Source organism: Diceros bicornis, chromosome 26, assembly GCF_020826845.1.
Source record: "Diceros bicornis minor isolate mBicDic1 chromosome 26, mDicBic1.mat.cur, whole genome shotgun sequence".
NCBI lineage: Eukaryota > Metazoa > Chordata > Mammalia > Perissodactyla > Rhinocerotidae > Diceros > Diceros bicornis.
The window spans coordinates 2840036-2851685 of record NC_080765.1 but is presented as its reverse complement, the minus strand read 5'-3'; the positions used below and the strand labels follow the sequence as shown (position 1 = coordinate 2851685).

Here is an 11650-nt window from a genome sequence, read left to right as displayed (position 1 = left end):
CCACTCCGCGCGCGCCTTTACGGCTCTGTCGCGAAGCGCGCCAGGACTTCTGGGGTCAAAGGGCACGGAGGTTCCAGAGCCGGAAGCTCCGGTGCCCAACCGAGTTCCGCAGGGCGTGTGTGTGTGTTCGCGCTCCTGCCGGGTGAGGAGGCCGAGGCCGACGGCGGGAGTGCGTTTCTCCACTTCTTCGCTCGCTCCTCGCTTTTTGTGTTTTTTTATGCTTTAGTCTCCGACTCCCAAGCTAGCTCCATGAGGGCGAATCCTTTTCGGTCTTGACACTCATCCATTCCTACCTCCTAGACCAGTGTCTTTCTGGCAATAAGGACCTAATAAATATCTGATGAAGGAGTGAATGAATGAATGGAGCACGAACTGGTGTGCTGGACAACCAGCTGAGCCAGAGTTGACCCGTCCTAAACCCCTTCGTTTTTAGTAATGTCCTCGAATCTCATAGGATTCCACATTGTAGTCAGTTGTCGTGTCTGCTTAGGCTCCTCTTGGCTGTGACGGTTTCTCAGACCTTCCTTGTTTTCGATGAGCTTGAGGGCTTTGAGAAGTCCTGATCAGTATTTTGTAGAGTGTCCCTCAATTGGGATTTGTCTGGTGTTTTTCTCACGATTAGACTGGGGTTATAGGTTTTGGGGAGGAAGACCACAGGTAAAGTACCATTCTCATCATATCAAGGGCACATAGTATCAACATGACATCACTGTTGATGTTGACCTTGACCACCTGGGCAAGGTAGAGTCTGTCCAGTTTCTCCGCTGTAAAGCTACTCTTTATCCCTCTGTCCTCTGGGAAGAAGTCACTATCTGCAGCCCCCACTTAAGGAGTGGGGGGTTGTGCTCCCCCTCTTTAAGGATGGAGTAGCAAAATAAATTATTTGGAGTTCTTCTGCACAGATTTGTCTCTTCTCCCCCTTTATTTAATTAGTCAGTCGTTTATTTATACCATTATGGACTCATGGATGTTTATTTGTGGTTGCAATCCAGTGCTACTTGATTTTGTTGCTCAAATTGTTCTCGCTTTGGCCACTGGGAGTGCTTTCAGTTGGCTCCTATGTCTCTTTGACAGGCCTCTATTATTGTTTGGTTTTGAGCACTTCCTTGCCTCTGACACTACAAGATACTCAAGACTCATCTTGTGTATTTCCTCTCTAGTCCTAGAATCAGCCATTTCTCCAAAGAGCCCTGGTTCCTTTTATCAGAGAATGACATTAGAAACCAAGATCTGCGTGCTAGGTGACCTGTTTTGATTTTTTAAATGTAACCATTAGAAAACTTAAACCTACATATGTGGCTCATATATTTCTATTGGACAGCACTGTTTTAGGGTCTCCTCTGTCCTAAAAATGCCTTAATCCCACTCTCTCTCAAACTCATGACCCAGTTCTCTTCTTCCCTTCACATCAAACTTTTTAAAAGAGGAGTCAGCAATCATTGCCTTTACCTCTTCATCACTTGCTATTTAACTCCCTGCAGTCTGTCCTCCACCCCACTGCACTGAAATGGCTCCCCCCAAGGCCACCAAGAGTCTCCTAACACTCCTCAGGCCTTTCCTGCCGAAGCTGGGATTTCATGGCACTGTTGAGCACACCTTCTTTTTTGGAAAGCTTTGGCTTCCAGGACCTCTCCTGCTGGCATACTTGCCCATTTCTCTGACCATTTCTAAGTTTCCTACATTCTAAGTTTGGCTGCCTTGTCTAAGCTACTCCTTATGTTCTAGTGTTCCATCCTCTGACGTCCTTTTCCATCAGTCTGATATTTTCTCCCTGGGCAGACTCACCCACTCCCACACTATCATTACTACACAATCAAGTTCATATACACTGAAGTAGCAGTGATGGTCCTCCCTGGTCCCGCTCTAGCTATAGCATCCCTCTGCAAACCTAGAGCCCTAGAGGCTCTTCTCCTCTGCCTGTTATTCCACTTCTTTTGGCTTAAACGCCAACTCCACATGAAGAATTAACTGCTCTTTCCTCTGCCGTCTCCATACTGGTTGTGTATCAGTTAAGATCTTTTGGCTGCAAGCACAAACACTAACTGGCTAGCCAAACAAAAGAGGGATTTATTAAATGGGTGCAGAGGTATGTCATTGTGTCTGTCAGAGTCTGGCCGAAGGCAGAAAGACCTCCAAAAAAAGATAGCTGAAGAGATTTTAAAGAAGGGAGTATTTATTTAAAAAAAGGTCAGAGTTAAGGGAACTTACAGGAGACGGTGCAGTACTCAGGGCTAGCGACAGCACTGTTCACCACTGGGCCCGAAGGAACAGGGAAGAGTAACCAAAGGGGAGGGCTGCCTGCCAGGAGTCTTTGGAAGAGGGAAGCCGCCAGCCCATAGCCCAGCAGGCAGGAAACCAGGAAAATAAGCACCTCAAACCCCCTTCCCCTGCCCTGGAATCTCCTGCCAGTCCCTCCCATCAGCTGAACCCAACAGGAAGCCAGAGGGTTTTGCAATCCATCAGGGCCAGCCTCCCAGGACACAGAGCAGGGTGGACATGGGTGGGTCTAGCAGGGCAGCACTCTTCAGCCCAGTCATGGAACTGAAGGGAGAGCCGCACAGCCAAAACCCAGGTCTGGAAGGCGTCAGGCACACAGCAACCAAGGCCCAGGCCCAACAGCTTCCGCCAGGAGAGACACAACAGGCACCTTTTGACTCAGTTTATTGCTTAGCAGACAGCAGGAGGGGAATTAGCCAAAGGTGCCAGCTCCACGTGGTCCTTGTTGCACACACCAAGAAGGAAGACTCAGAAACCAAAGGGCCGATGACTCCCACATGAGCTGTGGGGAATCCTGTTGCTGGGGAATCAGCTCTAGATGAAGCTGAACTGTTTTGTAGTCCGCAGCTCCCCTTGGAGGGAGGTGGGGCAGAAAGCCTCACACCTCATCAGAGCCCGGGAGGCCATGGGTTATGAATCTCCTGGGCCTGAAGAGTCAGACAGGCTATGGGTCAAGCCTTTGCCCATGTGGCTCATGTAGATACGTGCCAGGGCAGAGCTGTTCTCCATGGAAGGCAAGTCTCAGGCAGCTCCACAGACCTCAGAGGCACAAGACTGAGGAGCTGCTCTCTAAAGCACCAGGCTACAGATGACTCAGCCCCAACCATTCTCTCTCTTGCAATTTTCAGATTCTTGGGAGAGAATTCAGCTGTCCCAGCCTTGGTCTGGGGTGGACACCATCAGCTGTGGTCAGGGCCAGGCTCCCCATGAATAACGTGGGCTCTGGGCCCACTCCCATGTGCCCGGCAGCCTTCAGGGATGGGCCGCAGCCCTGTCTGGACTCGCCTAGCTTCTGCCTTGAAGTAGTGTCATTTCCATCTCATTTAATGAAGAAGGAAGTCAAGAGACGTCTTCGAGGACACAGCCATGAAGAGTGGTTGATGTGACCAATGGGCCGGGGGTGGGGGGGGGCGGTGAAAGCAAGATCTGGCCCCACCAGAGGTTAGAGCTTCTTTTAAAGACCGGAGGGAGCATACAGCAGTATGTATGCACAGCAATTAACATTTGCAAATCATTTAAAGAGAAAGAATGTCAAATTTATTATCCTTTAAGTTATTTTAAGTTCACAATGATAAGGAAAAAGTATGTGTGGGAATGTTTCCACCTTCAGTTGGCAGAGTAAGCAGAGAGCATGGTTAGGAGGGACCAAGGGAAGCCAGCTTGACCCGTGCACACCAAGGCCTGGCTCTGCTGGTTAATAAGCAGGTTAATAACCTTGCAAACAGTTTCATAAACACGCCCGTGGCTGATGGGGAAGAGATTATGGTCCTTTTCTCCTTATCATTAAATGTTTCTAGGGACACACAGTCATGAAGACCTTCCCAAATTGTAAAGATGTCACCTCTGCTCGCTGGACCCAGAGGAACCCTCAAGTCCCTGTGCCCAGCTGGGAAGAGCCTGTGGGCAGGCAACCCCACAAGCAGCCTCACAGCTTGGTGGGCTGTGCGGGGGTGAGGTGGCCGGCCCCGCTGGGTGAGGGCAACACCATGGGCAGTGAGTTGCTGCCCCTTTCGTGCCAGCACGTGTCCAGGATGGGGTAGAGCTTGCCCTGGAAGTCAGCCTGGAATGTGTAGAGCGGCCGCAGGTCATCGGGGCGGTCAGCATCGAAGAAGGTGAGCTCTCCCTGCTCATAGTGCAAGTAGACGCCGATGCGGTGGGGGTGGCTGGCCACAGGCAGGGGCACCCGCGGGCAGCCGAAGGCCTCGTACACCCGGCCCTCCTTCAGGCCGATGAGCCACACGCCTTGCTCTGGGGACTTGCTCAGCTTGCCCTTGCGACTAGCTGTGCCCTTGATGACCCCCAGGCGCCAGTCGCTCTTGCTGCCCACCACCACCTCCCAGTAGTGGCGGCCGCAGGAGAAGCCCTGGCTGGCCAGGACACAGGTACTGTAATCGAAGCGCTCGGGCTGGCTGGCGCGGCGCTGGGCCAGGAGGCCGCACTGCACCACGGTGTTGCCCTTGGAGAGCTCCAAGAGAGGGTGGGCGGTGGCAGGGTCCAGCTTGAGGGACTCTGGAGCTAGGAAAGATCAGAGAAGGCGTGTTTGAAAGCCACGCAGAAGGCAGCAGACCCTGCCCAAAGGGAGGCTGATTGGAGGCCTCGAGCTCCTCGGGAGAGGAACTGCATCAGCCTCCTCTCTGTATCCATGGGGCCTAGAAGGGGCCTAGAAGGCTAGGCACAGAGTAGGCACCCCAAGGATGTTTGCTGAATAAACGGATGATGCCTGAAGGATGGAAAAAATGGACAGCCGTGAGCAGAAGCAGTCTGGTAAGAGAAATGGTGCGGGCCCATCTAAGGCCAAGGTGCTGATGGAAGGACCTGGAAGACAGCCTGTCACTCTGCTCCACAGCTAAACTCCCCCAGTTTTCTGGAGAATTCATAACAATGCCAGCTGTTTTCTTTGATACCCGAGCACCCTATTCAAGGACAAACTATCCCAACTGACCTCTTTGCTAGCTGCCAGCTAATCAGTTTACACCCAAAATGTGCAAACACATTCACGCTTCAGAGAATGTCTGCAGTCTTTTCTCCCCTCCCTGTTTCTCTTATATAAGCCCTGTGTTTGCCTTTGTTGGATGAAATCAGTCTACTGATTGACCTCCCTTACGTGCTAGTAATGAAGGGGTTAATTAAATGTCTCTGAGTTATTTTTTGACAGAGCAATAGCCACCATTTATTAACCACTAAACTACACACGCACATAGGTATGTATATTTATAAACTACACAGCCCAGCAAGATGAATGTTAATAGCCCCTCTTTACAGATGGGGAAACTGAGGCTCAGAAAGTACACAACTCGCCCTGTCACCCAGCTAGTATGAGATGGAGCTGAGCTTGAGCCCAAGCTGTCTGGGGGAACCCCACTCCCATGTGCTCCCCACCAGCCTATGCAGCCTCTCTTCCAGTTCTTTGTACCTTAAACTCGGACACAACCAACAAATTGCTGCCCACCCTGGGTGGCCACCCTCAGGAAAGAGGATGGGTTGGGGCCTCACCTGGCAGAACCTTGCGAAAGAGTCTTTTCCACACAGTCAGCTTGATGTCAGCCTGGTGGAGGCCTGGCTTGAAGGAGACGGGGCTGAAGGCACCTTCCAAGGGCCGGGCCTGCTGGAGCTCTGCTCTGGAGGCAACATTTCACAGTGACGGTGGAGCTGTGTACCGTGCGCCCCCTCCCCCGCCCCCCACGCATCGGTACGCAAGTCCAACCAGCCAATCCACAGCCCAGAAGACCATGCACTCAAGATGCCCATCACTTCCTCCCCGCCACCCTGCTCTCAGAGGACCTGCCTCCTTCCTGGAAGGGTAAACACTACATCAGTGGTTCTCAAACCACCGGGACCAGCAGCATCACTTGGGGAATTGTTAGAAATGCAAATTTTCTCGGGTCCCACCGCAGACCTGCTGAATCAGAAACTGATTACTGGGTGATTTCCCAGTGATCCGTGCTTTGACGAACTCTCCAGGTGGTTCTGATGCATGCTAATGTCTCTGCGTCGGGAACCCTGGCCCCCAGCCACAGCTGGAGTGGATACCTGCTCCAAACTCAGCCAATCAGGTTCTCTGTCCATTCATTTAAACCAATGCTCCTAACCAGATTGTCCCTAAGACTAAAGGAAATTCGAGAAAACAAGGAGATTCTCATAAATGGGGTCTGAAGAAGGCCCAGGAACTACACAGATTATTCATTTTAGGGACTAGAACATGGATCCCATCCCTTCCCACAAGCCGTAGTGCATGTATCAAGGCCCCTCATTCTGGCCATTACCCACCTCTCCCACCTTATCTCCCATTCTGCCCTGTGTCATACTTTATACCCCAGCTATACTGAACTTCTCATAATACTCGCAAGTCTGCACACTACTTCACCCTTTCATGTGACTCTACTGGCCTGGCAAACTCCTGTCCTCTGCCCTTCTCAGCTTTCTCACCTGGGCACAGTCTTTGCCAATCCCGCCCACCGTCACCTCCTCTGGATATTTCTGTAGCTTGTGTGAACCTGTATTGTTCTAGGTGCCCACAGTGGTGTAACCATAGTTCACCATCTGCCTCCCACCAGTCTTCGGGACCCTGAAGGCAGGGAGGTGACTTTCTTCTCTGTTTTCCCTGGGCTCAGTACAGAGCCAGGTGAGGTGTGGGCAGCTGCTCCCAAGGCACTGGTGAAACTGAAGAGGGGAAACTAGTGGAGATGAGATGTCCGTACCCGCGGCCACCAGACCCTCGCCGAGAGCTCCCTCCGAGGTTATTACCTGGAGGCCATGGAGTGGTATTTCTGGAAGACAAGAGAGGTGGGTTAGGGGATGGGGGAGCTGTTAGGATGGGAGAGGCTCTTGGGACCCTGGGGGCCTCGTCATGGGGACACTTCCTTGTCCACTCACCCGGATGAACTCGTGGTGACTCTCGTTACTGAACTGCTCCAGCACAAGCTCGGTCTGGACCAGCCGCTCTCGAGTGCCACGGGCCTGCTCCAGCTGGATGTCCAGGGAGGCCACAAGGCCCCTGGTGTGACCCTCCACCCCCTCTAGACAGTGGGCCTTCTCCTCGTCCACCAGGTGGTGCAGCTCCTGGAACTCTCGGCGAATCACCCAGCTGAACACATCGGACTCATTCTGGGACAGGGAGGGGCGATCACAGCTGGAGCCTCGCGGAGCCACCTGGCTATGGCTGACTTCAGTGTCCCCAGAGCCTGGCAGCCTAGGTCTTCCTGGGCCTTCCTGACTGGGCTGTTCCTGGTACCTGAGTCCCAGGGCTGACTCCTGCCAGGGTGTTCTCACTGTGCCTGGGGATCCTAGATGTGGCTGTGGGAGAGGGCAACAGTGGCAGGAGAGATGCTGGGCCCCCAGCTCCCATTTCAAATGCAGGGGCTCTGCTTTCGTCTTCTTAACTATTAAGCGTGCACGTAAGATTCTGCTTTACCACAGTGTTCCACAACTGAAAACAGTCTGAAAGGCCCCAGGAAAGCAGGCTTTGGATGAGACAGCCTGGGATGCCTGTGTGACCCTGAGTCCTGCCTCCATCAGACGGGGGTAATGCCACCTCCCTCTCCAGGGTGAGAAGGGTTAAATGAGATAATGTCCAGGGACACTGGTCTCCTGCTCCGGTTTCATGACCTCCTGCACGGTCCCAGGCTCCACACCAGCCCAGACCCAATGTGCCTCTCATTTAGGAAAAGCAGCCAGCCACCAAGGGCTCCAGGCCTTTCCTCGCCTGTGCTCCAACGTACTGGGAGGGCACCACACGGGCTGTCAAGGTTAAGCAGACACAGGTGGCAGGGGGCGGGCAGTCATGCCCACGTTTGGGCTGTTTACCTCTAGGACTTAGGTTCTGGGTTATCTCAGTCCCAAGGACGTGGAGGACACAAGCCAACTTGGAGACGGTCCTGACAACTGTGTTGAATTCCCCTCAGAGGATTTGCACTTTCCCCGCCCTACCCTGGAATGCTTTGAATTCTGGCTTTATATGGAAAGGATTTCCGTAAAGGACAAACAAGAACTGGGCTCTGCAGGAAAGGGGAGGTGGCCGGGCCCAGGGTTGGGGCAGAAGGAAAGGGCACTCACGACAATCCGGGTCCTGTTGTTCACCAGTTTGGCGATATGCTCATTCACCTTCTTCTGCTCCTGCTTCAGGTCAGAGATGAGGGCCGCAAGCTCCTCCTGGAGGCAACATGCCATGGCCCCCTGAGCAGCTGATCCCTTCACCCTCTCAGCTCCACGGGGCCAGCCCTGAGCCTCACCCTTCTTGGGAGCATCCCCAAGCACTCCCAGTGGAACCAGGGAGCTATCCAAGTACCCTTGACCCCCAAATAGGTAAGATTATTCAAGAATATTCCACATTGATGGCAGGAACTGCCCAGGGAGAAGAGGATCTCCATGACATGGAGAGAGATGCCACCTGGAAATCACCGCACAACATCCAAGAGGGGCGCCTGACAATCTGAAGCCAACACACCCTGGGTGGGATGCTGCCTGCAGGGAACCCACCAAGTAAACTCTCCGGTCACCAGCAGGCCCAGGATTAGTGGGCAGTTGATCAAGAGTCACCACACAAAGGCTGGCCCCAAGGCACCATTGGGTGCACAGAGTGGCCCAGGTTCCACCTGGTGATTCCCTGCTCCTACAAAGACCTGAACCCATCCCCAGCAGGCCTGGCCCCAGCCTGGATTTGGGGCCTCCCCAGGCTGAAGTAAACTTACTTCTCCTGGGCTTCCCTGGCCCCAAATCTGACCTAGGACCAACTGGGACCAACCAGGACCATCTGGACTACGGTCTGGCACTACTTGACCCTGCTGGTCTGTGCCTGGGGAGTGTACAGACTCTTGGGCCTAGATAGTTGCCAAGCGGAAGGCAGCTGCAAGAGCCTTTCAGGAAGGGAGCTGGAAAAGAATAAAGCTAGTGTGGGGATAAATGGACACAGAGGCCTGCTCTGGATCACGAGGCATCAGATCTCATAGCAGCCCGAGAAGGGCATTCCAGTGGTAACCTCCCGAGGCAGAGAGAGATGAGATGAGTTCTCTCCCATCACCCGGACCACAGTGAGAGAAAACAGAATTATGCAAATAAATGAATAAATAAAGTATCTCAACATCTCAATCAGTAGCAGAAAACAGGAATGCGTGAAAGGGATCTCATAAAGGCACACAATTTAGTTGCATCACAGAGAAGAGTGTTGGGATCACAAAAAGCCAGCTCTAAAGCAGGACTCAAGCTGTCCCCACTCCTAGCCAGAAATGACGAGCAAGCTCCTGCGTGTCTCCCTCTCTTCTGGTCAGCCCTCTGCTAAGAAAACGTGGGCTCAGTGTCACCACAATGCAGTTTGGCCTCCTCTTTCCACACTCCTCTCTAACTATTCTGGCCAAGATGATAGTTCTTACTGCTAAATCTAACAGAATCTTTCCAGTTCTCAGCAGACATTTCATACAAGGGATCTGTCCCGAGAAAATGCTCCTAGGAGGCTGTATTCAACCAATGTTCCTGCTCCCTCTCTCGATTCTTTCTGGGGTTCTCTCTCTACCCAAATCTTAAACCCTGGTGCTCCTTGGGGCATCATCTGTGTCTTGCCTTATCACTCCGCAGACTCTCCTGGTTGGTCTTCTCCACTCCTGTGGCTTCAGTTCCCACCCAAGTGTAGATGACCCCCCTTCTCATCCCAGCCCCACTCTACACCTTCCCTCCGGCAGAGGGGTCAGGCCACGTCACATCACTGCTGAAAACCCTCCAGTGCCCCCACCCCCACCACGGCCCTCGGAATAAACTCCAAATCCCTTCACATGTTACACAGGCCTTTCCATGACCTGGCCCCTGCTTACCTCACCTGCCCCATCTTGCTCCCAACTCACTCTCCCTTGAGCTAATGGAATGACTTTCACTTCCTCAAATAGCCATGCTGCTTGCCTCCTGGTCTTTTGCACGTGCTGTCTTTGTACTTGGAATGCTTCTCCTCCTCTTCTTTTCCTATAAAGTCCTCCTTGTGGTTCAGGCCTCAGCTTAGCAGTCCACTTCCTCCAGGAAGCTTCCCCTGAACATCTGAGATCGTGCAGGATCCATGTTCCAGGATCTCGCCATTGCTTGTATTTAACCCTGACAGCAGCACCTGACACACGGGACTCTCTGTCAGACCCCCAGACAGTGAGGTCCCCCAGGGCAGGGTGAGCCTCTTTGCCCCCTATTGTACCATGGGCACTGGCACATCGTAGGTGCCTAGTAAATGTCTGTGGGTGGGAGGGGCTGGTGAACCACCTGGCTGGCCCTGCGCATGTTTCCTACTTGTCTCCCAGGGTTGAAGGAGCAAAGACATGCTGCCCAGAGCACTCGGCCAGGGAACCCCTGGAACAGCTTCCAGAGGGCCCTCTGCCTACAGATTGTGGACTGTTTCCTCTTCCCGCCCTCACCTGTATTTGTGGTTCCTCATCTTTACTGCCCCCTCCCCCCAACACTGTGCCAGGTACCCTATAACGATGCACTACCGAAAGCCCTTCCTGCCCTTTCTTGATCTGTTGGCAGTGGAAAGAAAACTGGCCATGGTCTGAGTCCTCACTCTGCCGCTGACAAGCTGTATGACCTTGAGTAAGATGCTTACCTCCTCTGAGCCTGAGTTTCCTCACTTGTAAAATTCAGTAATAACCCCACCCTTCATAAACCTTAGACCAACGTATTAACCTAAGATGCTGCCATTGTTATCATTATGCGTCTTAAATGATGATCTGTAGATCTGAGGCAAAGCTCCAGGAGGGCAGGAATCTATTGATTCCACAAATACATTCTGAGCAGTGACTACATGCCAGGCACAGCTCTAGGCACAGAAATACCCCCAGGGAACAAAACAAAGTCCTGCCCCCATGTGCCTGAGAGTGCGGTCTGGGCAGCGCTCAAGAAACAAAAGAGAGCTACAAAGAAACTAACACAGGGGGAGGGGCTAACACAAGCAAGAGGGCTCCCTCATGCTATCGCTGTAATCCCCAGCACCTGGGCATTCGGTCAGCTGCTCAAAACGTGATGGATAAATGAATGAACGCTCCAAGTTCTGCTCCAGGACAGGGCTGGAGGGAAATCGAGTCCGGGCCGGGACCCCTCTGTGCCGGGCGATGGCGCCAGAGAGCGCAGGAGCTGGGCTGGGCGGACCCTCCCCGCCCGGTTCCCCGCCCCGCAGCATCTCCTACCCACCTTCATGCGGCTGTAGACCGTGGAGACGGGGGTGACCCGGTGCTGCTGGTGCGAGCCCAGCAGGCCGCAGAGGCCGCAGATGAGCTCCTGGTCCTTCTCGCAGAAGAGGCTGAGCGGGTTCCGGTGGTGCTCGCAGACCGCGGGCTCCGGGTCCCCGGGGAGCTGCAGGGCTTCGATCACCCGCGCCAGGGAGACGTTGGGCGGGGAGCTGCTGCCGTCGACCTCCTGCCGGCACACGGGGCAGCGCAGCTCCGAGTCCAGGTGGCGGGACAGAGTCACCAGGCAGCCCTTGCAGTAGGAGTGGCCGCACTGCAGCATCAGGGGCTCCTTGAAGACCTCCAGGCAGATGGGGCACTGAAGGCGGTCCTCCAGCTCGGGCATGCTCACCTGCCACGCCATCCACGCCGCCCGGCTGGAACACAGGGCGGCCTTCCTCGAGCCTGCTCCCTCCGCCCCTCCGCCCCCGACCTCCAAGGGCCCCTGGAAATTAGAGGCTCTG

General features: G+C 53.8%; 1 protein-coding gene across 1 annotated transcript; it reads right to left on the bottom strand.

Annotated features, from left to right (window-relative positions):
- Positions 1–3841: 3841 nt before the first annotated feature.
- On the bottom strand, positions 3842–11550 carry TRIM50 (tripartite motif containing 50). Its single transcript, XM_058569009.1, has 6 exons — positions 11152–11550; positions 8050–8145; positions 6871–7101; positions 6742–6764; positions 5491–5615; positions 3842–4512 (listed from the first exon to the last, which is right to left on the bottom strand). The coding sequence occupies exons 1-6, from the start codon at positions 11548–11550 to the stop codon at positions 3923–3925; spliced, it is 1464 nt and encodes a 487-aa protein (XP_058424992.1). The 3' UTR covers positions 3842–3922.
- Between the last annotated feature and the right edge of the window lie 100 nt (positions 11551–11650).

Coding starts and splice junctions, on each gene's coding strand:
- TRIM50 (XM_058569009.1), bottom strand. CDS start 11,550: ATGGCGTGGCAGGTGAGCATGCCCGAGCTGGAGGACCGCCTTCAGTGC. Junction 8,146..11,151: donor CGGTCTACAGCCGCATGAAG/GTGGGTAGGAGA, acceptor TGTTGCCTCCAG/GAGGAGCTTGCGGCCCTCAT. Junction 6,765..6,870: donor GTCACCACGAGTTCATCCGG/GTGAGTGGACAA, acceptor CTTGTCTTCCAG/AAATACCACTCCATGGCCTC.